The sequence below is a fragment of the Ursus americanus genome, chromosome 4, assembly GCF_024610735.1.
Source record: "Ursus americanus isolate L20-20 chromosome 4, mUrsAme1.1.p, whole genome shotgun sequence".
Taxonomy (NCBI): domain Eukaryota; kingdom Metazoa; phylum Chordata; class Mammalia; order Carnivora; family Ursidae; genus Ursus; species Ursus americanus.
In genome coordinates, this window is record NC_142130.1 from 43033675 (window position 1) to 43060327 (window position 26653).

At 37.2% G+C, this 26653-nt stretch overlaps 1 protein-coding gene and 1 pseudogene across 2 annotated transcripts; both read left to right on the top strand.

The window, feature by feature from the left end:
• NAA50 (N-alpha-acetyltransferase 50, NatE catalytic subunit) lies at nucleotides 1–26544 on the top strand. 2 transcript variants are annotated; one of them, XM_045785160.2, is made up of 5 exons: nucleotides 1–316; nucleotides 21281–21414; nucleotides 21835–21954; nucleotides 22384–22450; nucleotides 23522–26544. In XM_045785160.2, exons 1-5 carry the CDS (start codon nucleotides 309–311, stop codon nucleotides 23697–23699), a joined length of 507 nt encoding a protein of 168 aa, XP_045641116.1. In that variant the 5' UTR covers nucleotides 1–308; the 3' UTR covers nucleotides 23700–26544. The 2 variants fall into 2 exon arrangements, with proteins under 2 accessions (XP_045641116.1, XP_045641115.1); XM_045785159.2 differs by having other exon boundaries at nucleotides 4–316; nucleotides 21278–21414.
• LOC123784467 (U6 spliceosomal RNA) lies at nucleotides 14067–14157 on the top strand (annotated as a pseudogene).
• Nucleotides 26545–26653: the final 109 nt, after the last annotated feature.

The window sequence follows — 26653 nt, forward strand, 5'->3', positions numbered from 1 at the left end:
GGGGTGAAAGGTCACAGCGCGGCGGCGGGTCTGGCTGGCTGCGGCGGCGGCGGCGGGCGGGAGTGGGTTGCCCGGTGTGCACGTGTGGAGAAGCGGCGGCACAGCGCGGCGGCGGGAGAAACCCCCGCCCCCTCCGGAGACGCAGGGCTGAGCTTGACTCTTTCGGCCTCCGTCACCCGCTCAGCTGCTAGGCGGGGAGGCCGGCTTGTGGGGGTTGAGTGGCCCGAGCTGAGGGCGCGGAGAGCTCAGGGCGGCGACGACAACGGCGTTGATATCGGTGGTAACAACGGCCTCAGCAGGCGGGGAAGATGAAAGGGTGAGGAAGGGCAACTGGGCAGGGCCGGGCCGGCGGGGGAGAGGGGCTGCGAAGACGGGGAGAGACTCCGGGCGAAGACCGGGCGGAGGGAGATTTTTGGGCTTCTCTCTGCTCAGCGGAGGGGGCGGATGCTCGGCGCGGGGCTGTTGGCGGGCTGAAGGGCCAGCAGAGGCAAGACCCGGGGAACCCAGGATTTCGGCCCGGAGGACGAGTGTGGGTTGAACAGAGATTAGCAGCTGAGTGGGGCAACAGGGAAAAGCTCATGTGAGGCGCCGTGGGCCTCCTACCCGGGAGTGGACGGCTGAGCCACCAAGGCCCGCCACTCCAAGTGGAGTGGTCTGGTTGTCCTTTTCAGATCCAGGCTCAACCCTGGGACCTGCGGTCTTTGACACCTTTCAGTCTTATTCACACTTGGGAGCTGTGCAGAACCTTCTGGAGGGAGAAAGAATTGGAATAAAGAGCATGGAGATGAGTATTAAGAGCTAGTGACTCAACTGGATTTGGGTTGGGTCAGAGCGAGTGGAGGAGGGGGAGAGAGCGTGAGCTCTTTAGTCTTGGGGTGCCAAAATGTTTAAGGAAGTATTGTTGATCAGTAGGTGGAGCTATTGCTTCAGTAGTTTGCTTTTGCCCGTGTGCTGGGGGCGGGAGGGGGTTCTTGGTTACTACTACGAAGCTTTTTTCAGGTGGCTAGCAAAATGAATATTTTTTCAGTTTCCTCTTGGATAAAATTAGGGATTATTTTGGTTCAACTATTTCCATTTGGATAACACCTTTCTATTAAATTATATACTGTTAAAATATTAATTACATAACACGGTGTTTTAAAATATTTCCTAAATTTGTCGTTTTGGGGCTCTCCTTTTATCAATGTTAAAAGCTTTCTGAGATGCCTGAATTTTTTTCTATTATAGCAAGTCGGTTTAAGAATTGTAACTGTGTTGAGTTAGTGAAGCCTTTCAAACTGTTCAGTCTTTTGGGGATGAAATAAAAGTCAGTCTTCGAAATAATCTTACACTGCCTAAAACAAGACTCTCGTGTATATATGTGATTGGGGTCGAAGAGGTCCAAGAAAGGTTAATTGGCCTTACGTCTGTAACATGATTCCTTACTTTGATTTTGCTTTAAATATTGGAAATTCATTCTGTTGAATTGTATGTTTTACATTAAAGTTCAGAAATCATGAAATTTTCATAGTACCTGCACTATTAAACATCAAGTTCTGAAGAGTTCCGATCAGGATACTGATTGAGGTATGGGAAGTGTTTGTAGCACTTGAATCATGATCTAGGAAGTTTGGATATTTTATATATGATCCAATATAATTTAGTGAGATTTTTCTTTTTTTCCTTTGAGCATGGATGCTTTCTTTTACTCATTTTTTATTCTTTTTTTTTTTTTTTAAGATTTTATTTATTTGACAGCACGAGCAGGGGGGAGGGAGAGAGGAAGAAGCAGAAGCAGACTCCCCGCTGAGCAGGGAGCTCTGGGGGGCTGGATCCCAGGACCCTAGCACCTTGACCTCACAAGAAGGCAGACGCTTAACTGACTGAGCCATCCAGGCATCCCTCGGTTTTTATTCTCATCAGCACACAATACTTCTCATCTTGTTCTGTTAGAGTACTAAAAATGAGGCTGAATAGTTACCACAGTTCAGAGTGCATGGATTTATAAAGGAGGACTTCCAAGAGATTATTCTGGGTGTTTAGATTCAAAATCTTTGGTCTAGCTCAGTCTTGCTAGGGTGTAATGTTCTTTCTGATACCTAATGGACAATAGAAATGGTCAAACAGTGGTATTATTCACAATCTACCTTCAGTTAATACACTTATGAGGCAATTATCTTTTTACTTAAAATGGTGATTTACATGTGACAACACGATGGTGGCAAATCCCCAGAAACGAGTAACTAAATTTAGAGGAAACTTATAGTTACTGAATTTGTACCGCAAGCCAGCAACTATCCCTGAAATGAAGAGTCTTTAAGTCTAGTTCTATCATTTACGGTTGGAAACTTGAATTTGTGTTCCTCATGGTAAACTTTTAAGATGATTTCACAGGAATAGTTCCTTTAACTTCCCAGATGAATAACGACCAGGTTAGATGGGACTTTAAAATTTTTTTCATATTTAAGTCTTGTATTTAAGGCACAGAAAAAAGACAATAGACATTATTTAAAAAGATTCTAAGGTCCTTTAGTTCAAAGACTTGTATCACCATGCATAGTGTGGTTAGTGTTGTAGTCCTGACTCTTGATTTGGAAAGGCCTATGAAAATAAAACCTTGGTCCTGATTATATATTTTCGTATGAAATTTTATTTGCTAAGTGTTTTATTGTATATTGAGCTAACTGAACTGTAAGTTGAATAGAAATATGTAAAATTGGAAACATGAAGAACTTCTAACTCTAAATCATCTATTTAAATGTTTTATGTTATTGCCTATATTGCCTATCATTTTCAAACTTTTAAAACTTACTATTTTATTTGATTTTTCTTCATATTTATACTTTGTTTTTATTAGTAGCAGTAGGACATTCCATTGTATTGGCAGGTATTTGCCTTTCCTCCATAGTAGATAAATTTCCAGTTTTTAATTACTGCATGTATTTATATGCATGGTCTAGAAACTTGAGGGTGTATTACAAGATGTTATTCCCTTTGTACTGAAGCTGCTTGTTTTTATGGACCGGGGATGTTGTAGGTTGAATTTGTGGATGGTAAGCTGATAATTTTTATCTATTGTTCCTCTCTAGGAAGGTGATATTCAAGCAAGAAGTCACAGCCATGACTGAGATGGCAGTATAACTAGTCAGTATAATAGAAAGTAAAACTGAATCCATTTACCTTTAAATTGTAGCAAAGAGGTATAAATCAGTTCTATAAAAATATCTTTAGGGGCGCCTACGTGGCTCAGTCCATTGAGCTTCTGGCTCTGGATCTCAGCTTGGGTCTTGATCTCCTGGTAGGGAGTTCAGCACCATGTTGGGATCTACGCTGGGCAAGGAGCTTACTTTAAAAAAAAAAAAAATCTTCAACAAGATGTGAATACATGGAAAGTAAAGATGGGGAAGTAGATAACAATAATATAAATACAGTATATAGGACAGTGTACTTCCAAAATAGAAGATTTTGCAGTCAAAAGAATCTTTGTTGAAGTATGGTTACCTCTGACAGCAGATGGACTGGGAAGGAGCACAGCAGAGTTTTCTGAAGTACTCCAAATATTCTCTATCTTTACTTTGGATATTGATTGCATAGATGTATACATATGTTAAAAAAGTCAATGAGCTGTGAACAAGATTTGTGCTCTTTACCATACAAATTCTATACTAAAGTAAAACAAGTTTTGGGGTGTGTTTTTTTTTTTTTTTTTTAAAGGTTGTATTGCTGTTTTTGTACTGGGACAGGCAGTGAGGCTGAAGGAGAATTCAGGAACTTTCGTAAACCTCCAATTCATACTCCTTGCTTCTATAAAGCCAATAATTTGTGGGATGTGGATTGAGATAATGTATTTTAAAATACTTTGTAATATTCCCTTGCTTTGTTGAGATGAATTCACATAAAATATAACCTACCTGTGCCACAATTCTTTAGAAAATCAATATGGTGGTGTAACCAACATAAGGAGAAATAAAATAAACTATAATAAAATATTTATTTCAATATGTAAATGATCAGGTACAACTACACCATAAATCATAAGATCAGATGTTTCCATCTGTCTGTAAATAAAATCATTATATAATTTAGAAAGTAGATCTGCTACCAATACAGATGTGTGTATTGGTGACTAATGCTGTGTTGCCATCTGTGTTGTGATTTTTTTCCAAAAATGGTGGACAACTGTTGGTAAAGTTCTGAACAAAGAATAATCATGAATTTCGGGGTTGAAAAAGATTTTTAAAGGTTATCCATGTAAAACATTATCTTTCAAAGCCAGTGTTTTTGCCAGACCAAACTAATATCTATATTAAATTTCACTTTTACATTTTCCATTTTGGCCTGTGGAAATCCTTCTGGTTTTCTTTTACACGTATTAGCTGTGATGTAACTTCTCAATTATTTAAATGGTTGTCCTTTTTTTTTTAAAGGACAGCCTACAGAAACCATTAAAATGCCCATTGTAACCAATAGAAACTTCCTTTTCATCACAAATGAAAACTATGTATTATAATTTAATACCTACAAAACTATGTAATTGTCCTATAGCGAACACTGCTTTCTCTTGATCTCTTCCATTGGTTCCTATATACATTCATTGCCTAACTTATTGGAAAAATGCTCGTCCTGTCCTGTGCAACACAGTAATGCCTAGCTACAGTAGGCTGTTGAGCAGTTGAAATGTGGCTTATGTTACTGAGGAACTGAATTTTAATTAAAATTTTAATTTTAAAAACTGATACTCAGAGTCAGTTGGACAATTTTCAGGTATGTTTGGAACAACCTGGATAGGTGAATCTATAAAGTTTGTGAAATGTAAATATAGATCAAGTATTTTCAAGGAAAATTAGCATCCGAATTGAGATTTACAGTGTAATGCACACGGGATTTTAAAAAGACTTCGTTTGGAGGTGCCTGGCTGACTCAATCAGAAGAGCATGTGACTCTTGATCTCAGGGTTGTGAGTTCAAGCCCCATGTTGGATGTAGAGATGACCAAAAATAAGTAAATAAACTTCAAAAAGACTTAGTATGAAAAAAAAAAGATTTTTTTTTAAAAAGTGAAATTTTTATTTTGATTACATGTTGAAATTATTTCATCTATTTCTTTTTGCTTTGTTAATTAGATATTAGAAATTTTAAAATTACATATGTGACTCAAATTGTATTTATTTTGGACAGTGCTGTGCTAGACCCTGAAAAAAAAGTTGGTGTAAAACATGATCTTTTTCCGTAGGATCCAATTTTAGATGGTGTTTTTAAATAGTAAATGTGCAGTTTGTGGGCCAACAGATCGTGTATGGCTGTGATGAAGGATTCTGAAGCCACTCTTGGTCTTAGATTAAAATACCGAAATCCAGTCACCTTGTCTGCCATGATGGAGAAGGAATAATTGCCTTTCCTGAGCTAGTGCTATCTGTGTTCTGCCTCTTTCATTGCTGAAGCTGTTAATGGAAAACCTTGTTTCTAAGTCCAGAGGCATTTCTCAGTCCTGGATAGTGCTGCAGTGAATGCTTGTTTATAAAACTACTTGACACACATCCTTATTTCTTTTGGATAATTCCCTAGAAGTGAATTTTTTTGGATCAGAAGGTACTGGCATTTTTAAGTGTCTGATATTTGGTGCCAATTGACCTCTAGAAAGATAGTAGCAGTTCATACTGCCAGCAGTGTGTGAGAGTGCCGTTATCTTCTCCAAGGGCTGATGGCGAAGGGGAGGACATTATGGCTGCCATTTCAGCCGTTGTTGGTATAAATTACCTTCTTCTGGGATGAGTGGCATAGATTGAGCATTTGTAAAATGGTAGAAATAACAGTTTCTTTACAAATTGGGTTTGAGGACATATTCACATAATAGCCTAACTCTAGTTTTACTTTGCAGATTAGATGATGAATGGTATTTCTCCCCCCACCTTTTTTTGTTACTGTTAATTTGATTACTTAGTGAAGTTGGACATTTCCCACTTTTACTGGCCATTTGTCTATGTTTGTGACTTACCTGTTACTTGTGTAACTTACCAGTTTTTAATTTGGATATTGGGTGTGTTTTGACTTCAAATTGCAAAGATAATGTTCTTTAGAAAAATGGGGTTGAGACATTCGAATTAGTAAATATTGTCAGAGCAATGCCAGTTTAGGACCCAGATCATGAGAAGAAATTTTTTACAGATGGAACTTGTTACGGACTAGGTTAAGCAAGAATTGTACTTAGGAGCATTTTAAAGATTTCTTATTTCTCTTTCCAGAAAACTAAAGTATATTTAAAGATACACTTAGATTACCTCCCTGCCCGTCCACGTAGATTATTATTCATAGCAGAACTTATCTTTTTTTTTTTTTTTTAAAGATCTTTATTTATTTATTTATTTATTTACTTGGAGCATGCACACAAGTTGGGGGAAAGACGGAAGGGCTGGGAGAGGGACAAGCAGACTCCTCAATGAGCTTGGAGCCCACGCAGGGCTCAGTCTCAGGACCCTGAGATCATGACCCCAGCTGAATCAAGAGTCAGACACTTAACAGACTGAGCCACCCAGACTCCCCAGCATAATTTATCTTCTTAAAGGAAACTTACTTTAACACAAAAAGCATTGAACTAAAAGCAACCACATTTTGTAGTTCAGTGTGCCACCAATGATAGTTAGCAATATGGTCACTAATAGTTTTTTGGGACTTACTGGAAGTAATTCATCAGTTCTTTGATATATTTGAGGTCCTGCCCTAAGTCTTGTAGTTCAGCGGAAGAGGTAAGGTATAAAAATAAATGCTTACAGCAACACAGAGGTGCTGTGCCTTGGAAGGGTACAAACAGTATAATATAGTTCAGATGAGGTAGAAATCTCAGCAGGATGACAGGTTAAGGCTTCGTGAACAATTAGTATTTAAGCTGTGCTTTGATAAATTCTCAGTGGACTGATTTTAAGTTAAAGGAATTTATACGTTAGAGGAATTACTCTTTCATGTAATTTATTTGAAGGCAAGAGTTTAGAACCAGATTACTGCTAGCTAAGAAAAAATTATCTACCCTAAGCCACTTGGAATTTTTTATCAAAGGACCATGGACATACTTTGATCCTTGCTAAAATACTTTTTAAGTTTTATGCAAATCCCCTTTACCATTAGTACACCTTATATAAATGTTCCCGGTTTGGTATTTCTCTCTCTTAATAACCTTGAGTAAAGATGACTCGTTTGAGGGGAGTCATATGTATGGCTGATCTTGCACTATAATGGAAATTTGTAGACATAGGCCTGGTTCTGGTTTTATTGATAAATGGCTGTATAACCACAGGTATATCTGTCTGGGCTTCAGTTCCATCATCTGTGAAATGAAGAGGAATGGATCCAGTGGCTTCTGAGGGCCCTTCCAGATCAAACACTTTCCACAAGAAGTGACCAAGCAGTTAAAATTTTGTGCTAAGGTGTACTTAATATTCACTTAAAATATAAGTGGTTAGACTTTAAGCTTTCTGTATACATTACTTCATTTTCTCTTTTTGCAGTGTAACTTCAGTCAGACTTTGTAGAGAGAGACGTACTTTTGTGTAGTCATACCTCCATCTTGTGGCCCTTCAGAATATTGCCACTAAATTTAGTTTTTATAATTTTGGGCATAATTGACATTTCTTTTGATAGCTAAAAACATTTGACGCTTATTATCTGATGTTGCTGTGCTAAATACTTAACATGCATTATTATTGTATCACAGTGCTTGTTTTAAGCCACAGGTAAAGGTTTTCTACCATATTCTAAGCATGAGGGTGGTATGAGATTTGACTAACAGATTAATCTTGTGGTGCTGATAGAAATAAATAACTAATGGGCTCTATAAAGTAGGGGGCAGGTAGCTGTGTTTAGATCTAACAACTTGGTATACATCGGCACTTCTGCTATATCCGTTTTCCCTTTTTAGATCCTTATTCTAAACTCTGGTAGAAGAAACATTGAGGTTTGTTACGGATTTGAAAAACAAGAAAAAAATGACATGTCACATGAATTTACTTCAGCCAAGAGAATAATTTAGTTTCTTTAATTACTGCTGTATCAGTTTTTTACAGTTAGGGTTGTAAACTGGTGCCAACAGGAACCTGGGACCAGGCAGATAAGATAAATGAGTAAAAAAAAAAAAAAGCAGAAATGTAGGCTTTATGTAAAAGCTTCTGATTTAAATATTAGCAGCCAACTTAAATTAAAAACAAGGAACTGTTGAGTCTAACAGATGTAGCAGATTTCACTTTTTGTCCAGGAATTTCGGGCTTATCTACAGAGTGGAGGTCCTCGATTGATAAGAGAGTTTATGTTGTTAAATTACACTATAATGTGGGGCACCCGGGAGGCTCAGTCAAGCATCTGATTCTTGATTTCGGCTCAAGTCATGACCTCAGGGTTGTGAGCTCAAGCCCCATGTCCGACTCTGCGCTCAGCGTGGAGTCTGCTTGGGACACTCTCGCTCCCTTTCCCCCTGCTCATGTGTGTTCTCTTTCTCTCTAAATAAATAAATCTCTAAAAAAAAGAACAAGTTACATTAAAATCTTATCTGAAGTAAGTAAACAGTGTAGTGAGTAATAACCAGGTTTCAGGAGTCAGGCTGATTTGAATTTGAGACTAGCTTTCAGAACTAGCTGTGTCACAAACATAAACGCTGTAGTGTAATAATACTGTGTTACTTACATAGGGGAAATGATTTAACGTTTCTATGAAATCCACTTCTCTCTGCCCATCTTTAGCCTTACTTTCCCTCACCAAAATTCTCGGATATGGAAGTTTATACCTACGCATTGGGAAGTTTATTACTTTAGTTGGATGCTAAACTTGTGTGGTTAACATAAGAAGCCTTAATTATTAAAGATTCCACAGTGGGATGTGGAAATCTGAGTTTTTAACTGGCAAAGTGATTCTGGTGTATAGGCAGGTTTGGAATCCATTTCTGGATTTTGTGCCACTACTACTCCAGACTTTTTCCCTACTCTCTTGAAAATTGTTTCTTGGACTTCTTTATGTGCTCCTGTTTGTTTACCCCTAAAATTCAAGTGTTTCTTTTAGTAGTTGTGTTTTTAGATGTTCTGATTCACTATGATTTTCTTGGTAACGTGATCTGTTCACATAATCAGAGGATATATATTACGCGGTATTTATATTTCAGGAAATAACTCTCAAAGTGATGTGTTAAAAAAAAAGAATTCTTATGAGTTAAATTAATGTAAAAGCTCTGGATGCATTCCCCCTACTATCTAATTGTTTTTATCTACTTAACACCAACATTGCTTCTAATCACAGGTAGCATTTAAACTACATTATATAAATAATTTTTTAAATGATCATTCTTACCTAAAACATGTTTGACAGTAGTTTTAATGGGAAAAAAGTGTCAGGACATGTGGCCATTTACACCAAAGGCAAAGACTATGTAACAGGCTATCCTGAGATTGATGAATTTAGAAGAGGAGGTCTGTACCAGAATGGAAGGCTCATTCTTATCCAGCTCTTATTCAACTTCTTTTCTGGAAACTGAAGGCTTGGTACAGCTGGGAATTGAGGGGTTGTGGTTTTTCAAATGGTCGAGAATAAGTCAGGCATCAAGTGCTTTCTACCATGAGTTTTAGTATCAAAAATAGCATGTCTTTGTTCGTTCTTAGCCAAAGTTGCTATAAAACTTAACATAAATGCAAAGTGCTACAGCTTCTGGTTCCTTATATAATAAGTAATGTATGTTTTATTTTTTATTATGGAAATTTACAAGTACCTATAAAAGTCAATAGTCCATTGAGCCCTCAATGCATCAATTCCAATAGGTAGTATTAATTCTTATGTTCTTTTGTCTTTGCCTGATCAGTACTTTCCCTTTTTCCTTTTTTGCTGGAGTACTTCAAAGGAAATTCTTGATATACTATCTCATTCTATCTGTAAATAGTACAGTATGAGTCTTTATCATGAACGACTTAAAAAAAAAAGTATAGGGGCGCCTGGGTAGTGCAGTTGTTAAGCGTCTGCCTTCGGCTCAGGGCGTGATCCCAGTGATCTGGGATCGAGCCCCACATCAGGCTCCTCCGCTGGGAGCCTGCTTCTTCCTCTCCCACTCCCCCTGCTTGTGTTCTCTCTCTCACTGGCTGTCTCTCTGTCAAATAAATAAAATCTTAAAAAAGTGTAATACCGTACACCTAATGTCATCTTATGATCTGATACCCAGTCTGTATTTGCTTTTCCTCATTTGTCTTACAAATGTCTTTTTTCAAATCAATCCCAAAAGGTCTACACATTTTAATTGGCTGAAATGTCTCATCACCTCTTAATCTGACAGTTTCTCCTCCTTTTTTAAAAAACAAACTAACTTTATTTTTTTAAAAAACATTGTATTTATCTAGGAGAGAGAGATAATGAGAGAAAGGTGGGGGCAAGCACGAGTGGGGGAGGGGCAGAAGGAGAGGGATAAACAGGCTCCCCATTGAGCAGGGAGCCTGATACAGGGCTCAGTCCCAGGACCCCAGGATCATGACCTGAGGCGAAGGCAGATGCTTAACCAACTGTGCCATCCAGGCGCCCCAACAACTTCCTTTACAATAGTTTTATAGTTTTTAGATTGACATTTGTGAAGATGGTACAGAGAATTTCCAGTTTCTGCTATTAGTAACAGTTTACATTAGTATGGTACACTGTTAGAATGAAAAGGCAAACCAAAAATTGGATCGAAATAGTTGCAAATTATATAGCTGATAAAGAATTTGTATCCAGAATATATAAAGAACTCTTACAACTCAATAAAATAAGCAGTCCAATATAAAAATGGGAATTATTATTAGTTACTGTAAAAATTTTAGGTTTATTCTCAGGCCTAGACCATGGGCACAAAACTTTTCATCAAAGAAGATGGACAGATGGCTAATAACCATGCAGAAGAATGCTCGACATTATCAGTCATTAGAGAAATGCACATCCAAAGCGATTATCACTTCATAACACTAAAATGGCTATAAATAGAAGGACACTAAAAAGTGTTGGTGAGGGGGCGCCTGGTGCTGCAGTCTGGATAAGCCTCCAACTCTTGGTTTCTGCTCAGGTCATGATCTCAGGGTCCTGGGATTGAGCCCCACATTGGTCTCCTCACTCACCAGGGAGTCTACTTGAGATTCTCTCTTCCTCTGCCCTTCCCCCTGCTCTCTCATATGCACTGTCTCTCAAATAAGTAAATATTTTTTAAGAAGTGTTGGTGAGGTTGTAGAGAAACTAGAACCCTAATGCATTATTGGTAGGAATGCAAATGGTGCAGCTGCTTTGGAAAACAGTTTAGTAATGTACTAGTTTTCCATTACTGCTATAACAAATTACTACAAACTTAATTGCTTAAAAACAAACTATTACCTTCGTTCTTGAGATCAAAAATCTGAAATGGGTTTTACTGAGTTAAAATCAAGGTGTTGGTAGGTATGGTGATTTTAAATAGTATCCCCCCCCCCCAAGAAAAATTCATGTCTGCTTGGAACCTCAGCACATGACCTAATTTAGAAATAGGGTCTTTTCAGGACGCCTGGGTGGCTCAGTCGTTAAGCATGTGCCTTCATCTCAGATCATGATCCCAGGGTCCTGGGATTGAGCCCCGTGTTGGGCTTCCTGCTCAGTGGGGAGCCTATTTCTCCCTCACCCCCTCCCCTCTCTTCTGCTTATGCTCTCTCTCTCTCTCAAATAAATAAAATCTTTAAAAAAAGAAAAATAGAGTCTTTGCGGATGTAATTAAGATGGTCATGCTCGATTACAGAGGGCTTTAAATCCAATGACTGGTGTCCTTATAGGAGGAGGAAAGGGGACACACACACAGAACACCAAGTGAAGATGGAGGCAGACATTAGAGTTGTTATTGCCTCAAGCCAAGAAATATCTGAGGCCACCAGGAGCTGGCAGAGGCAAGGAAGGATTCTGCTCTGGATTCAGAGAGCATGGCCCTGCTGACCTGATTTTGTACTTCTAGCCTCCTGAGAGTAATTTTCTGTTTTAAGCCACTCAGTAATAATTCCTTAAGGCAACTCTAGGAAACTAATACAACAAGATTGTTTCTCCCAGAGGTTCTAGATGAGAATCTGTTTCCTTGCCTTTTCAGCTTCTATAAGGCCACATGCATTCCTTGTTTCATAGTCCTTCATCTTTTAAGCTTGCAGTGTAGCAACTTGAAGTCTCTTGTTTCTGCTTCTTTTGTCCTATTCTCTGACTCTTAAGGACCTCTTTGATTACATTGGGCCCACCCAGATAGTCCTGGTTAATCGTCCCATCTCAAGGTCTTAATCACATCTTGCAAAATGCATTTTCCATGTAAAATAACAAAGATTCTTGAGGTTGGAACATGGACATCCTTCGGGGCCGTTATTCTACCTACCACAGGTGGTTTCTTTAAAAAGTTAAGCAGGGTGCCTGGGTGGCTCAAGTCAGTTAAGTGTCTGCCATCTGCCTTCAGCTCAGGTCATGAATCCAAGGGTCCTTGGATCAAGCCCCACATCGGGCTCCTGGCTTAGCAGGGAGCCTGCTTCTCCCTCCCCTCTGCCTGCCGCTCGCCCCCCCCCCCCCTCGGTCAAACAAATAAAAATCTTTAGACAAAAAAAAAGAAAGTTAAGCATATTTATCATACAACCCAGCAATCCCACTTCTAGGTATCTACCAGAGAAAAACTAAAGCTCATGTCCACACACAGACTTGTATGCAGTATTCATAACAGCATTATTTATAATGGCCATGAAGTTAATACTGTTAAAATGCCCATCAGATGGTGAATGGATAAACAAAATGTGGTATATCCTTAGAGTGGAATATTGTTCAACTGCTGATATATTACATCATGGATGAACCTCAGAAACATTATGCTGCATGAAAGAGGTGTAGTAGTGCAAAAGATCACATTTATTTTATAATTCTATTTATATGAAATGTCCAGAAAAGGCAAATATATAGAAAGTAGGTTTAGTGGTTGACTTTGGGTAGGAAAGGGGATTTACTTTAGATTTGCAGAAGGGATTTGTGGGGTATGATGTGAATTTCTAAAGCTGAATTGAGATGATGGTTGCACAACTCTGTAAATAGTCTAAAAACATCGAACTGTACATTTAAAACATGAATTTTATGGTGTATAAATTATACCCCAAGGCTATTTAAGAGAAAAATAAATGAAATGTAAAAAGTGGGAAGGGGCCTCAGATTATTTGCAATATATTAGCTTACAGAGGACATGTATCCATAATACACTTAAAACCCAGTTAGAGAACCCAGTTTGCTTTAAATGGGCAAAAGATATGACTAGCTCCTTTACCAGAGAAGTTATATGAATGGCAAAGAAATAAATGAAAACATGTTCAACATCATTTGTTATTTAGGGACATGCAAATTAAAACCACAATGAAATGTCACTGCACACCTGTTAGAGTGGCATAAATTTTTAAAGGTTGACAGTGCCAAATGCTGAATGCAGAACAACTGGAACTCATACATTTAACCCAGCATTACCTCTCTTAGTCAAAAGAAGTTGTGAAAACTTATGTTCACACAAGAACCTATAGAGCAGTGTATGTGTAGGCCCAAATCCTTTCAACAAAAGGATAAACTGTGGTATGTCCATACTATGGAATATTACTCAGCAAGGAAGGAACTGTTGATAAAACTGTGTGGTAAGTATCAAAGGCATTATAATGTTGAATGAAGGAAGCCAAGCAAATGGCTCTGTATTACGTGATTCCATTTATGTGGCATTCTTGAAAAAGCAAAGATATGGGAAACAAAACATTAATGGTTGCCTGGGAGTGGTGTTTGAGTTGAAACTCTGGAGGGTTATGAGGGAGATTTTTGGGGTGATGGAACCATTCTGTATCTTGATCTAAATCTTGATGGTTATCATTATACATGTTTGTCAGAACTCAGAACTATACACCAAGAAAAATGAATTAAATATTATGTAAACTTTAAAACCTTTTTTTAAGCTAGAATGAACATTGATCCCCCAAAAAAGGCTTGAAAAATAAAGGACAAACTAAGAGTATATATAGAAAATTTGCAAGCTGATGGACTTGAATAGACTATATCAATAATTAAGTCTGGACAGACCAAATGTTTCAGTTGCCAGTGCTTGCTTTGGCAGCATATATACTAAAATCGGAATGATACAGAGAAGATTAGCACGACTCAATGGGATGACAAAAATTTCCCCCTTTTTCTGTCATGCTATTTTTTTTTTTAAGATTTTATTTATTTATTTGAGAGAGAGAGACAGCCAGCGAGAGAGAGAACACAAGCCGGGGGAGTGGGAGAGGAATGAGCAGGCTCCCAGCAGAGGAGCCTGATGGGAGGCTCAATCCCAGACCCTCGGGATCATGCCCTGAGCCGAAGGCAGACGCTTAACGACTGAGCCACCCAGCCGCCCCTCATGCTATTTTATTTTTAAAATTTTTTCTTAAAGATTTCATTCGTTCATTCAAGATAGCCCGTGTGCCTGCGGAGGGTCAGAGGGGTGGGGAAGGGATAGGGATGAGGAAACTCTTCACTGAACATGACTAAGATCCTAACTTGAGCCAAAACCGACCTAAGAGTCATTCACTCAACCAACTGAGTCATGGTATTTTAATAAATAAAAGTAATACTTGCACATTGCATAATATTTAGAATAAAGAATTGTGTAATAAAAAAAAGACTCCCGTTGTCAGATTGAGGGAAGAAGACTTAAGTATATGCTGTTTACAGAACACACTTTAAATTACAGGGATATAGGGACGCCTGGGTGGCACAGCGGTTAAGCGTCTGCCTTTGGCTCAGGGCGTGATCCCAGCGTTACGGGATCGAGCCCCACATCAGGCTCCTCTGCTATGAGCCTGCTTCTTCCTCTCCCACTCCCCCTGCTTGTGTTCCCTCTCTTGCTGGCTGTCTCTCTGTCAAATAAATAAATAAAATCTTTAAAAAAAATAAATTACAAGGATATAGAGAGGTTGAAAGTAAAAGATGGTAAAAGATATGATGCAGCATTGATTAAAAGAAAGCAGTATGTCTATTTTGATGAACAAAGTAGATTTTATTTTATTTTTTTTTTTAAAGATTTTATTTATTTATTCGACAGAGATAGAGACAGCCAGTGAGAGAGGGAACACAAGCAGGGGGAGTGGGACAGGAAGAAGCAGGCTCATAGCGGAAGAGCCTGATGTGGGACTCGATCCCAGAACGCCGGGATCACGCCCTGAGCCGAAGGCAGAGGCTTAACCACTGTGCCACCCAGGCGCCCCAACAAAGTAGATTTTAATATAAGGAAATATTAACAGCAAAAAGAAGGGCATTTCAAAAGGATAAAAGGACCAGTTCACCAACTTATATAACGGTCCCAAGTATTTATGTTCTTATAATGTAACTTGGAAATACATGAAGCAAACATTGACGAAACTGAAGAGTAAGAAGGAACACTTCCAAACTTTTTTCAAGGCCAGACATAATCTTGATTGATAAGAAAGCCTATCAGGAATATTACGAAGAAAGAAAACATTTCTCAGAAGAAGCTTTCTTGAGGTATCGTTTAAATGAAGGAGGTAAGAGAGTAACCTGCAGTCAAGGATGGAGACGCTATCAACGGAGAAAGCTACAGGTGAAGCAGATTTGGGGGGAGGAATCAAAGATTTAGTTTTGGATATGTTTAATTTGAGGTGTCTACTATAGATGCTTTGGAGTTTAGGAGTGATCTCTAAGCTAGACAGATTTGGAAGATGGCAGCATTTAAAGCGGTAAGATTATTGGATTGAAGTCAACCAAGAGAATAAGTGTAGATCGAGATGACAGCCAGGTATCATCTTCATGTGCAAGCACCTCATAAAATTGGTGGCTCTTCCTCTCCAGTCCCTGCTTCCACATTTACACAAAGCACACCTTTTTTTTTTTTTTTTTTTGTAGTTTCATGGTTTTATTAACACAAATGCATCATGCACATAAGAGGTCTACATTCATTTTCTTGCCTGCACAGCCTGGCATTGGGATTGGTAGCTCTGATGGCCAACTGGCTGCTCTTTCCTCAGTGGCTTTGTGGTTCTTGGAGGAGACATTTTGAACAATCTCTGCACAGTAAGATTTACTGCATGTTAACAGCACTTTAAGCTCCTTATCGTTGTGGACTAGGAACTTCTGGAAGCCGCTGGGTAGCATGTGCTTTGTTTCCTTGTTGCTGCTATAACCAATGTTGGGCCTCAAGATCTGGCCCTTGAATCTTCTGCACACCCTATTACCACTGCCTCTTGAGTGTCAGCCAGTTGCACTTAATTTTGAAATATTGGTCTGACTGGTGCAGAATGAACTTGGTTCACTTTTAATGATCTTGGGCTTCACTGGAGGTCTGAGGATTGCTGTGGTGCCAAGTAAGAGTAGGAGATGGCCCCCCTCAGCAGGTAGCCCAGAGGAAGAGAGCCACAAATATACTGTTTTACCAAATCAAACCCCCTGTAATTTGGGGGATACATTGTTGCTATTTTGTTCATGTTCTGCCTTCTCTTAGAATTCATTTCTTGGTGCACCTGGGTGGTTCAGTCTGTTAAGCATCTGCCTTCAGTTCAGGTCATGATCCTGGAGTCCCGGATGGAGCTCCACGTCAGGGCTCCCTGCTCAGCGGAGAGTCTGCCTCTCCTTCTCCGTCCCCCGCTCCTGTTCTCTCTCGCTCACTCTTTCTCAAATAGAATCTTTTAAAAATTCATTTCTTGGGGCACCTGGGTGGCTCAGTGGGTTAAGTGTCTGCCTTCAGCTCAGATCATGATCCCAGGATCCTGGGATGCAGTCCCACATCTTGCTCGCTGCTCAGCAGAGAGCCTGCTTCTCCCTCTCCCTCTGCTGCTCCCCCTGCTTGTGCTCTGTCAAATATATTTTTAAAATTTTCATTTCTTGCCTTCCACAGAACAAACTCTTAGTCACCCTTCACATCTGTTCCCAGGATCACTTTCATTCTAGTATTTTTGTACTTCGTGTGCATGTGCTATTACTAAGACATTGTATTTTACGTATGTGTAATATATGTATTATTTGTATATATATTTTGTGTGTGTGAATATGTGTAATAAATACACTCAGACACTATTTCCTAGGTATAAACTCCTTTGCTTTCCAGGTGTTAGCACATAGGTGTTCGAATATTTATTGAAATACCTGATTTATGCTTTGAATAGGTAACTATTATGTTCATAAGAACTTTAGAAAATTATAGATTCACAGATACAACTCTTGGACACTCTTTTTAATTTTCCAGTGGAGACTTGGGAATTCCTGGGTTTTTTTTTTCAAATTCCTTCTAACTTTAGAAGTTCTTTTAACTTCTAAAAGCTTGTTGGTTGTTTACAATCATGTTCTCATTTTCTTGACATTTCTATATAGCACTCTGTTTATACCTCTGATACTATACATTCTTTGCTAATTATATTTACAAGTTGCTATTACTCTGATATATTTAGAATATCCACATCTTAAAATAATTCAGAGCTAAGTGATCAAGATTACAGAAGTATTCCATTTCAATCAGACATGTCATGTTCATGAAAGTTAAACTGTATTTGAAGGTGAAATTTGCTGACAAAGTTATATTTAATAGCTATTTCTTAAGCTACCCAACAATATTCATAGTATCCCAATTGTGTTTTGAAATTATATATATGTGTGTGTGTGTGTGTGTGTGTGTGTGTATTATATATATGTGTGTGTGTATATATATATGCATAGAAAAATATAGGAAGGCTATATACATCAAACTTCTTTCTGGTGATAGTCTTAAAGGATGTTTTCACATCCTAAGTCATTTCTATGGTGATGGACCTTTTTTTATCAATACATGTTTTTTTGTTGTTGTTAATTAGGCAGGAAAAGATTAAGCTGCTTATTCCCTAATGATTTAATACAGTGTTCTCTATTTAGGATTGATCTGCCTACTCTGATGGAAACTTTTTTAGTAAATTTTTCTTAGATTTAATCTAGCACATAGATTAAATCTTTTCCTTCTGTATGAAGTTAAGAAATACCTGGTTATTATCCTTTTAAAAATTATTAAGATACTTGAAGCCTGGCAGTTACCTAAAAATCATTTTTTTGAAGTTTTTACTTACTTTTAAGTAATTTCTGCATCCAATGTGGGGCTCAAACTTGACCCCAAGATCAAGAGTTGCATGCTCTTCCAACTGAGCCAGCCAGGCACCCCACCTGGAAATCATTCTTAAACTTTTTAAAAACTCATGATCTTTCACTTGTAATTTAGGAGCTTGACTTCCTAGATTAAGTTTTTCTTTATAGTTGTTTATGATTAGACTTCATAATGTAGTCTTTCAATGACTTAGAGTCTGAATTTTTTAATTGCAATGGATAATTTTTACATACTGTGCTCTAAATACAATCAATAAATGCTATATTATATTTAAAATAAATTACTGTACCAAATTTGGGGTGCTATACTCAGTGAAAGAGTAGCATTATGCTAAGTGAAATAAGCCAGACAAAGACAAACACTGCATGGTATCACTTGTATGTGAAATACAAAAATAAAAAAGTCAAAACTCATAGAAACAGTAGATAAATGGTTGCTGGGGTTGGGGGAATAAGGAGAAGTTGATAAAAAGGTACAAACTTTCAGGTGTAAAATAAAGTGTGAGGATCATCTAATGCATATAATTGAAAATTGCCAAAGAGTAGAACATAAATGTTCTTACCAAAAAAATGTGAGGTGATACATTAATTAACTAAATGGTGGGAATCCTTTTTCTAAGGAACACACCGTGTAGGTGAGATGTGAACCCTGTACTTTTTTTTTTTTTTAAAGATTTGTTTATTTCAGAGAGGGGGAGGGGCCAAGGGAAAGGGAGAGAGAGACTTATAAGTGGACTCCCTGATGAGCTTGGAGCCTGATGCAGGGCTTGATCTAATGACCCTGAAATAACGACCTGAGCAGAAACCAAGAGTCAGATGCTTAACCAGCTGTACCACCCAGGCACCCTGTGTTCCAAGGGTTTTGTATTTTACTGTATAACTGTATCTGCTAATAAAAAGGTCTGTGAATGGTAGATGGTGGGTAAGTGAGCCTAAGTAGGTTTTAATCAGAAAAAGGTTTTGGTAGGGGCGCCTGGGTGGCACAGCGGTTAAGCACCTGCCTTCGGCTCAGGGCGTGATCCCGGCGTTATGGGATCGAGCCCCACATCAGGCTCCTCCACTATGAGCCTGCTTCCTGTCCCACTCCCCCTGCTTGTGTTCCCTCTCTCGCTGTCTGTCTCTATCTCTGTCGAATAAATAAATAAAATCTTTAAAAAAAAAAAAGGTTTTGGGTAAAATGTTATTTCCTTCAGGCTTAAAGAAGAGAAAGCCAGGGTCTGCTTTAATGAAGAGGGGAATTGTCCTATGAGTGAGATACAACCTAGTTAAAGAGGACCTGAATCTCACAAAAAGAATTCATTTTAGTTCTGAAATACTTAGGAGAGGTCGTATTTACCTGTATTTACTTAGTGTATCTAGAAATTGGAAGAAAATCTAACAATGAAATCTCTATTTTCTGCGATGATGTTTGCATCTTAAGAATTTGTGTGGCCACTAAGAAACTGTGCTCAGATTTTAAGAAAATGTACAAGATATGCAAGGGTGGTTGGTCACAGTAAGTAATAAAAAACAGCATAAAAATGAAATAACTGAGGCAGATAGGCTGAAGTTCCAAAGGAGCATAATGGTCTGTATTCTATTTTCTGATATCTAAATTGTAACATTCAAAGAGTGTTGTTTTTAACATTACCCACTGTTCTTTATATTATTATTATTTTAAAGGTTGTATTTTTAAGTAATCTTTACACGCAACATGGAGCTCAAACTTAAAACCCTGAGATCAAGAGTCTCGTGTTCAACCCCGGCGCCACCCACGGTTCTGATTACACATTTTTTGTATATGGTTTAAAGCATTTTTTTCCTGTATATTATATTAACAAAAACTGTTTTAGATAATTTTTTATTACATGGATTTAGAATGTGTTTCCTCCCCTCACACAAAACAATAAATCAGTGTTTCTGTGCTAATAATATAAATGTATCATGCATGCTTTATTTAACCGGTTCCCTACTGGGGACACTTAGGTTTTTCTTTTTTACCATTACAAAAGTGTGATGGTTAACATTCTCGTGTAGTCATTTCTCCAACAGAGTTTTCAAAACCTATATGCATATGATGCAAATGATTAATTAGGGTGTGTTGTTTGCTTTTCCCTGCTATTGCCCAATGCTGTTGTGATCTGAAACTAGCACCTAGCACCCAGTGAGTAGGACCCACATTTTCTAGCTACTTGGACAGCATCAGATTGTTTTATTTTTCAACTCATTTTTATTTTGATTTGATCTTATTTAAAGGATTTTATCATTTGTTGTGATTTTTAAGAAGGCCAATAATGTGTGTAAGCAACGTTACTAATGATAGTGCTAGTGGTGTTCGGGTTTGTCTTTCACATTTGATCAACCTTCAGTTTATGGTAGTGATAGTGACCTGAGCTATTGAAAAATCCTTTTGTTGACGGCCTAGATGCAACACAGCTTTGTTACTGTGAGTCTGAATCTTTTTAGCCTTAATTCCTTTTCCCATGGAACCAATTGTTTTGATGACTTTTTTTTTTTTTAATAACTACTGTTGCATTCTTGATAAGTAGTTTTCAGACCCCCTCCCCCATATGGATTCCCTTGTTTCATTTCCAGAGATTCTGCCTCTGAAAGTGGGGTGAGGTCCAGGAATCTGGATTTCGAATACCACCCCATATGGCTGTTCTGGTCGTTCCTAGCTCAATTAATGGAATATATACAACTTTTGCCTATTTGGATTATTTTTTCAGAATAAATTTCTAGAGCAGGATTACTTCCATAAAGGAGATGTACCTTTCAGGCTTTTTGATACGTAGTACTAGATCGTCTTCTAGAGATGTTCGTTTGCATTTTTGCCATTCCTATTTGCCACCCCCTTGCCAACATTTGGTATCATCAGTCCTTTTGATCAGTAATAGACATCTAAATTTTTCTGAACTGGTAACTACAAGGAAAATTTTGGCATTTACATAGAATATTAGTCTGACCTTCTTAGTAATTGTCGCTTACCATATTTATCTCTAAATGTATACAATTGTATGAAAGCTACAGATTGAATCTGGATGGAATGGCTGGCAGAATCTTATAAATGGTAATCTTTGTAGGAGTATAAAGTCACTGTGAAAGGTTGGATTTATCAGCCATGTAAAAAAGACTTGGTACTCTTCTAAATATGTTCATCTTAACAAATGAAGCTAATTATATTTTATTGAGTACATTTTGGTTTGTTCCAGTAGCCGGATCGAGCTGGGAGATGTGACACCACACAATATTAAACAGTTGAAGAGATTAAACCAGGTCATCTTTCCAGTCAGCTACAATGACAAGTTCTACAAGGATGTGCTGGAGGTTGGCGAGCTAGCAAAACTTGGTATAATATGGTTTTTTTTCCCCCCTTCATTTGTTTTTTTGGTGTTCTTGACCCTAGTTTTTGATACTAGAGCAGAGTTAACTAATTTAATCTCCTTATTTTACAAGTGAGGAAATGGGGGTGATTCAGGTTCTGAGAAAAATCTCAGAGAAACCAAGACAATATTTGAATTTTAAAAAGAAATGCTAAATATCTTCTCTAATTCATTGTGTGCCTATGTTTTCACATATTTGTCTCTACTCTAGAGGAGACTTAAGTCCCTAAAAAGAAGCAGGAAATTTTTGAAGCTATTGATATTCAGAGTAGCTGATAAAATTTATTGCCAATAGCAATAATTTAGTTCTTATAGAAGGGAAGAAAGATTGAATAAAATGTGTTATTCTGTCTTTGAACTTTATATTTTTATATTTTCCATGGCAGCCTATTTCAATGATATTGCAGTAGGTGCAGTATGCTGTAGGGTGGATCATTCACAGAATCAGAAGAGACTTTACATCATGACACTAGGATGTCTGGCACCATACCGAAGGCTAGGAATAGGTAAAATTTTTTGTCTTGTTTTATTTGTTTAAAGAAGCATAAATACATTGTTACTGTTTCTGACCCAGTGAGTCAAACCATTTCTTTTGGGAATATTGGGAAAGAATTATACTGAATTATATAAGATGGAAAATAACTTTATTAACATATTTCAACTAGAAGCCCTATATAGATCTGTTATCAGTGTCTCTTTGCTTTTTCTGTTTTCCTTTTACATGGAAGGGCTTGTATATAAAGGTGGTTTTTCTGCTATGAGTTTTAAACATACATAGATAATGTAGGGAAAGAACAAAATTTTCAGAAATCAGGTTGTCTTGTGTTTACCTCAAATTCTGTTAGGACACAGTAAGTGTTAAAATGGCAATTAGATGTGTAATGTAAAGATTGACTTTTATGAAATTACTAATTTGTTGTTTGTCTTGTTAATAGGAACTAAAATGTTAAATCATGTCTTAAACATCTGTGAAAAAGATGGCACTTTTGACAACATCTATCTGTAAGTGAAATGATTAATTTAATGTTCTTATCTAAAGAATGTAATAGATTGACAGTAGAAATCTTTACTGGAAACTTTAAAATCTGGTTACTTATTTCATTGTCTTTTGGAAAAACCATGAAAGTAGTAGTTACGAAAAGAAGTTTCGTTTTGTTTCAATAATAGATAAGGAATCTGAGATAAAACGTTCTCATTTTGCTTTATTATGTTGGGGTGGGAGCTACAAAGTCAGAGATTAAACCAAGATTAAAACTCAAGTCTTCAGAATTAAAGAATTGTTATCATTAATACTACTTTCTCATGCTGTTTGTTCTCTGGGTTTTGTTTAAGGTTCTCAGTGATGTGTTCATTAGTAATAGGGTTTAATAATCAAAATTAGAGAGTACCTAGCTGATATTATATTACTATAACATCAGTATTATAGAACTCAGATTAAGAGCCAAGATTAGATCACAATAATGGATTTTTAATAATATGGGTATTAAGATTATTCTCATTTTAACTTTGGCAGTGGGAGAGATTATATATAGAGATATAATGAGATATAATGCTATTTTGGAGAATAATTGAAAAAGCTCAAATTATTTATTTTCAAAATATAGCATGTTTTTTATAGATCAGAGAGGATATATTCAGGCATTTGAGACTCTAGTTATGTTATTTTTCTGTCTTTTTTTTCTTCCTGCATGTGTTAATATGGTCTTTGAATCATCCCTGTGGTTATTTACCCATTTTTAATTACTGGAATCTTTTCTCCCCTTGCAATAAAAAATGTTATGCTAGCTAGGGTACTTTGCCCTTTGTTGATTTTAAGAGTAAACACTATTTCTGAGTCTCCTAACCTCAGCCAGCTGTCTTGCAAATGTAATAGTTAGGTTAAAAGTGTAATTTGTCATCAAAGGTTTTTCTGAGATGAATACCTAATCTTTGTTGATTGCTAGTAATTATGAGGGGAATCTAACAAATGTGTGCAGTATTCCAGCTCTAACCAATTTGAAACTATTTGTGGAGAATACACAAAGGCTGATGAAATCTTAATTTTTTTTTTCCTGATACCCTCCTATATCTCAGGCATGTCCAGATCAGCAATGAGTCTGCAATTGACTTCTACAGGAAGTTTGGCTTTGAGATTATTGAGACAAAGAAGAACTACTATAAGAGGATAGAGCCCGCAGATGCTCATGTGTTGCAGAAAAACCTCAAAGTCCCTTCTGGCCAGAATGCAGATGTACAAAAAACAGACAACTGAACAAATTAGAAATGAACTTTCTTGCACTTGCTTGTCGCCAAATAAAAGAAAGGCCCATTGATTTTTCCCCCCCTCTTTCTTTTCCCCCTCCCTTCTTGTTCTTGTTTGTCCTCCTTTCTTTCTTTTTCTTTCCTCTAAAAAAGATTTAATACTTCAAGGACTTTCAAAATTAATCATGTTTGGATTGCTTTAGTTTTCTTATTTTTGTGAGGTGGTTTGATTGTAGGAAGGAGGAGGTATAGATCTGTTTGGTTTCACAGTTAATATGGTCCCCCAAAATTGGGTGTCAGTGTCAATTTTCTTTTTTTTATGTCCTGCTTTCACATTGAAGGGCAGAGCCTACAAAATGTTGTATATATCAAAAGACAAAAAGAAACAGCAGCAATATCTTGTTCTCTAATTCAAAGACAAGTTTAGTGTGTATGTGGTACTTTGGGTTTTTCAAGACTGTGGGATACTAATCCCTAGACATTGCCTTCACTCCACCTTTTGTCCTTCTGAGTGTTGTCTCAGGAGTTGGACCATTGTTATCCTTGTAAGAAATACTAAGCTTATTTTGTTTTTTTTTTTTTTAAGCAATTCTTTCTTTCTTCCTCGCTGAGGGTGGGTGGGACAGTTTGGGTAGGTAGTGTTTTACTTTGGTCTCAGTATTTGAGTTAAACTGCTTTTTGTTAATGAGTGGACTGGTTGTTAGCAGGTTTATTTTTCCTGCTGTTGATTGTTACTAGTGGCATTAACTTTTAGAGTGTGGCTGGTGAGATTAATTTTTTTTAATATCCCAGCTAGAGATATGGCCTTTAACTGACCTAAAGAGGTTTGTTGTGATTACTTTTTTGTTTCCTGTCCTTTTTCTTCGGAAAATCCACAATAGTTAGTCTAACCTTAAAAATGGGAGTTGATGTCCTTATAGGTCAATACCCCTAAATAAACCTGAAGCAGGTATTGTCTCTTGGACATTTTAAAAAACACCGAAAAGGAAGCTTAGATGGACTCGTGGCACAATAAATGCATCTAATGTCACCTAATGCAGGCAGACTGTTAAAAGCGTAGCCACGGAGCATTGGATTATGTAGGAAAGAATATCTAGACAGTATTTTTGAGAATAACATAGCTGTGCTATTGCTTATCTGTTGGAGAACATCCCAGATTTGCTTATTTTCTGTGCCTATGATACTGAGCTTAAGGATTTGGGGGAGGGGGAATTGCTAAACATATTGCTTCTATTCTTGGAAAAGTAGAAGTTCAGAAGTGTTAATAACATAAATGTCACTGTGACCTCCTCTACTGATGGGACTGGTTTATGCCAGATCATTTTCTGGCACATAGGGAGTGGCTTGGATGGGTTGATAACTTTTTGTAAGATAGGAGACATCTGAAATTTTCATGTTTTCCTACATAGCCCCATATCCAATTTTAAAATTTTCTAGATTGCCAATACTGGTGGCCCATGAAATGTTCTCATTAGACTTTAAAACAATGCACAGGGCTTGAATTTTCTTGTCATTTGACTTGAAAAGGAAGTTTGATTCATAATATTTATCCTCATGTAAATTCTGATAATAGAAATCTCATCTCTCCAAATATGTTAAATGACAAAATTATTTTACACAATGTTTATGCACATTTTATAATCTTTTTTGAGAATGTGAAAGTACAAAGTACAATAGACTTCAGCAGTCTTAATTGAGTGCCAACAGTAATACAGGAAAAGGAGGATAGTTGAATGAGTTTATAGTATTTGAATCTTAAGAGAGTGAAAATGTAGAAAAACCATGGTGGTTTCTTGGGTATCAGTTTCTTCAGCAGTCCAAATATAAGCTTAGAAAAAAAGTTAGCATTAAGCACCTTTACCTTCATGGATAAGCTTCAGCTTGCTCTTGCCAAGAGAAGAGTGCTTGAGTTACAGAAGGCGTACTTAGTTTGAAGAATTCAGCCTTTGTGTAAACTTCCAGATATCAAAATAGATTTTGATATATGAGTTTTCTGAGATGACACTGCCTCTATTTCTATAACCATTTCACCTGGACTATCTAATCAGTCCTATGAATGTATCCCTAAATGTGGTTATTGAAAACTGAATAGCTGCCTCATGACAATTAAGTACATGTTATTTAAGGAAGGGGAAAAAATTAAATTTTGAATTGAGTGTGTAGGCTCCCTATCATTATAGTTTCTTTTTCCATACTAGACAATAACTTTACCTAAATTGGGTGTTTGAAAAGTTTAGTTGTCCTACATCAGACTTGTTTGGAAAGGGTTAATTGTCCTACATCAAACTTGTATTAACTAATTCCATCCATTTAAGGAAGAGGAGGATGTAGAAGCTGGGTACTGGTTCATTTGCCTATGAGTCAGTAAAGACTCAAGTAATGTCCCATGTTGAGTTGGTTATTTTGGAACATAAAAATTGTTGAGGTAAAACAATTCTATTAACTGGAAGATCAGAGGATATATCCATCATATTTTTTAGGACAGATAGTTTTTACTATGGAGCAAAATAGGTAAAAATTATCCTTATGGTAATTGCATTTAGGTTCTAAAGAAAAGAATCTGCAGAGAAATCTATGCAATTTATAATTTGTCCAGACTAGTTTTCATTTGGGGAAAGAAGTTCTAAAATCTCCCCAAAGCAGTTTACTCATCAATTGAAAGTCCTCCGAAAATAGAACTATTGGGAAACTGTGGTTTATGGGGTGGAAAAGAAAAGCTCCCTCAGTTTTTTGGAGGGAATAACTTTAAAAATACTTAAATGGCTAAGTTTACTTGGTGCAGTTAAAAATTAAACTTGTTGATTTTAACATTGCTGTTACATCTGAAATAAACTTATGTGATGTTCTGGTAGTAATCTATGATGTCTGGTAAATGTCAAAGAAAACCCTGCGCTGTGTTGAATACTGAGATCGGCAGTTATATGTAGTCATTGTTTACTCTTGGCCATACTGTTTTATTTACTT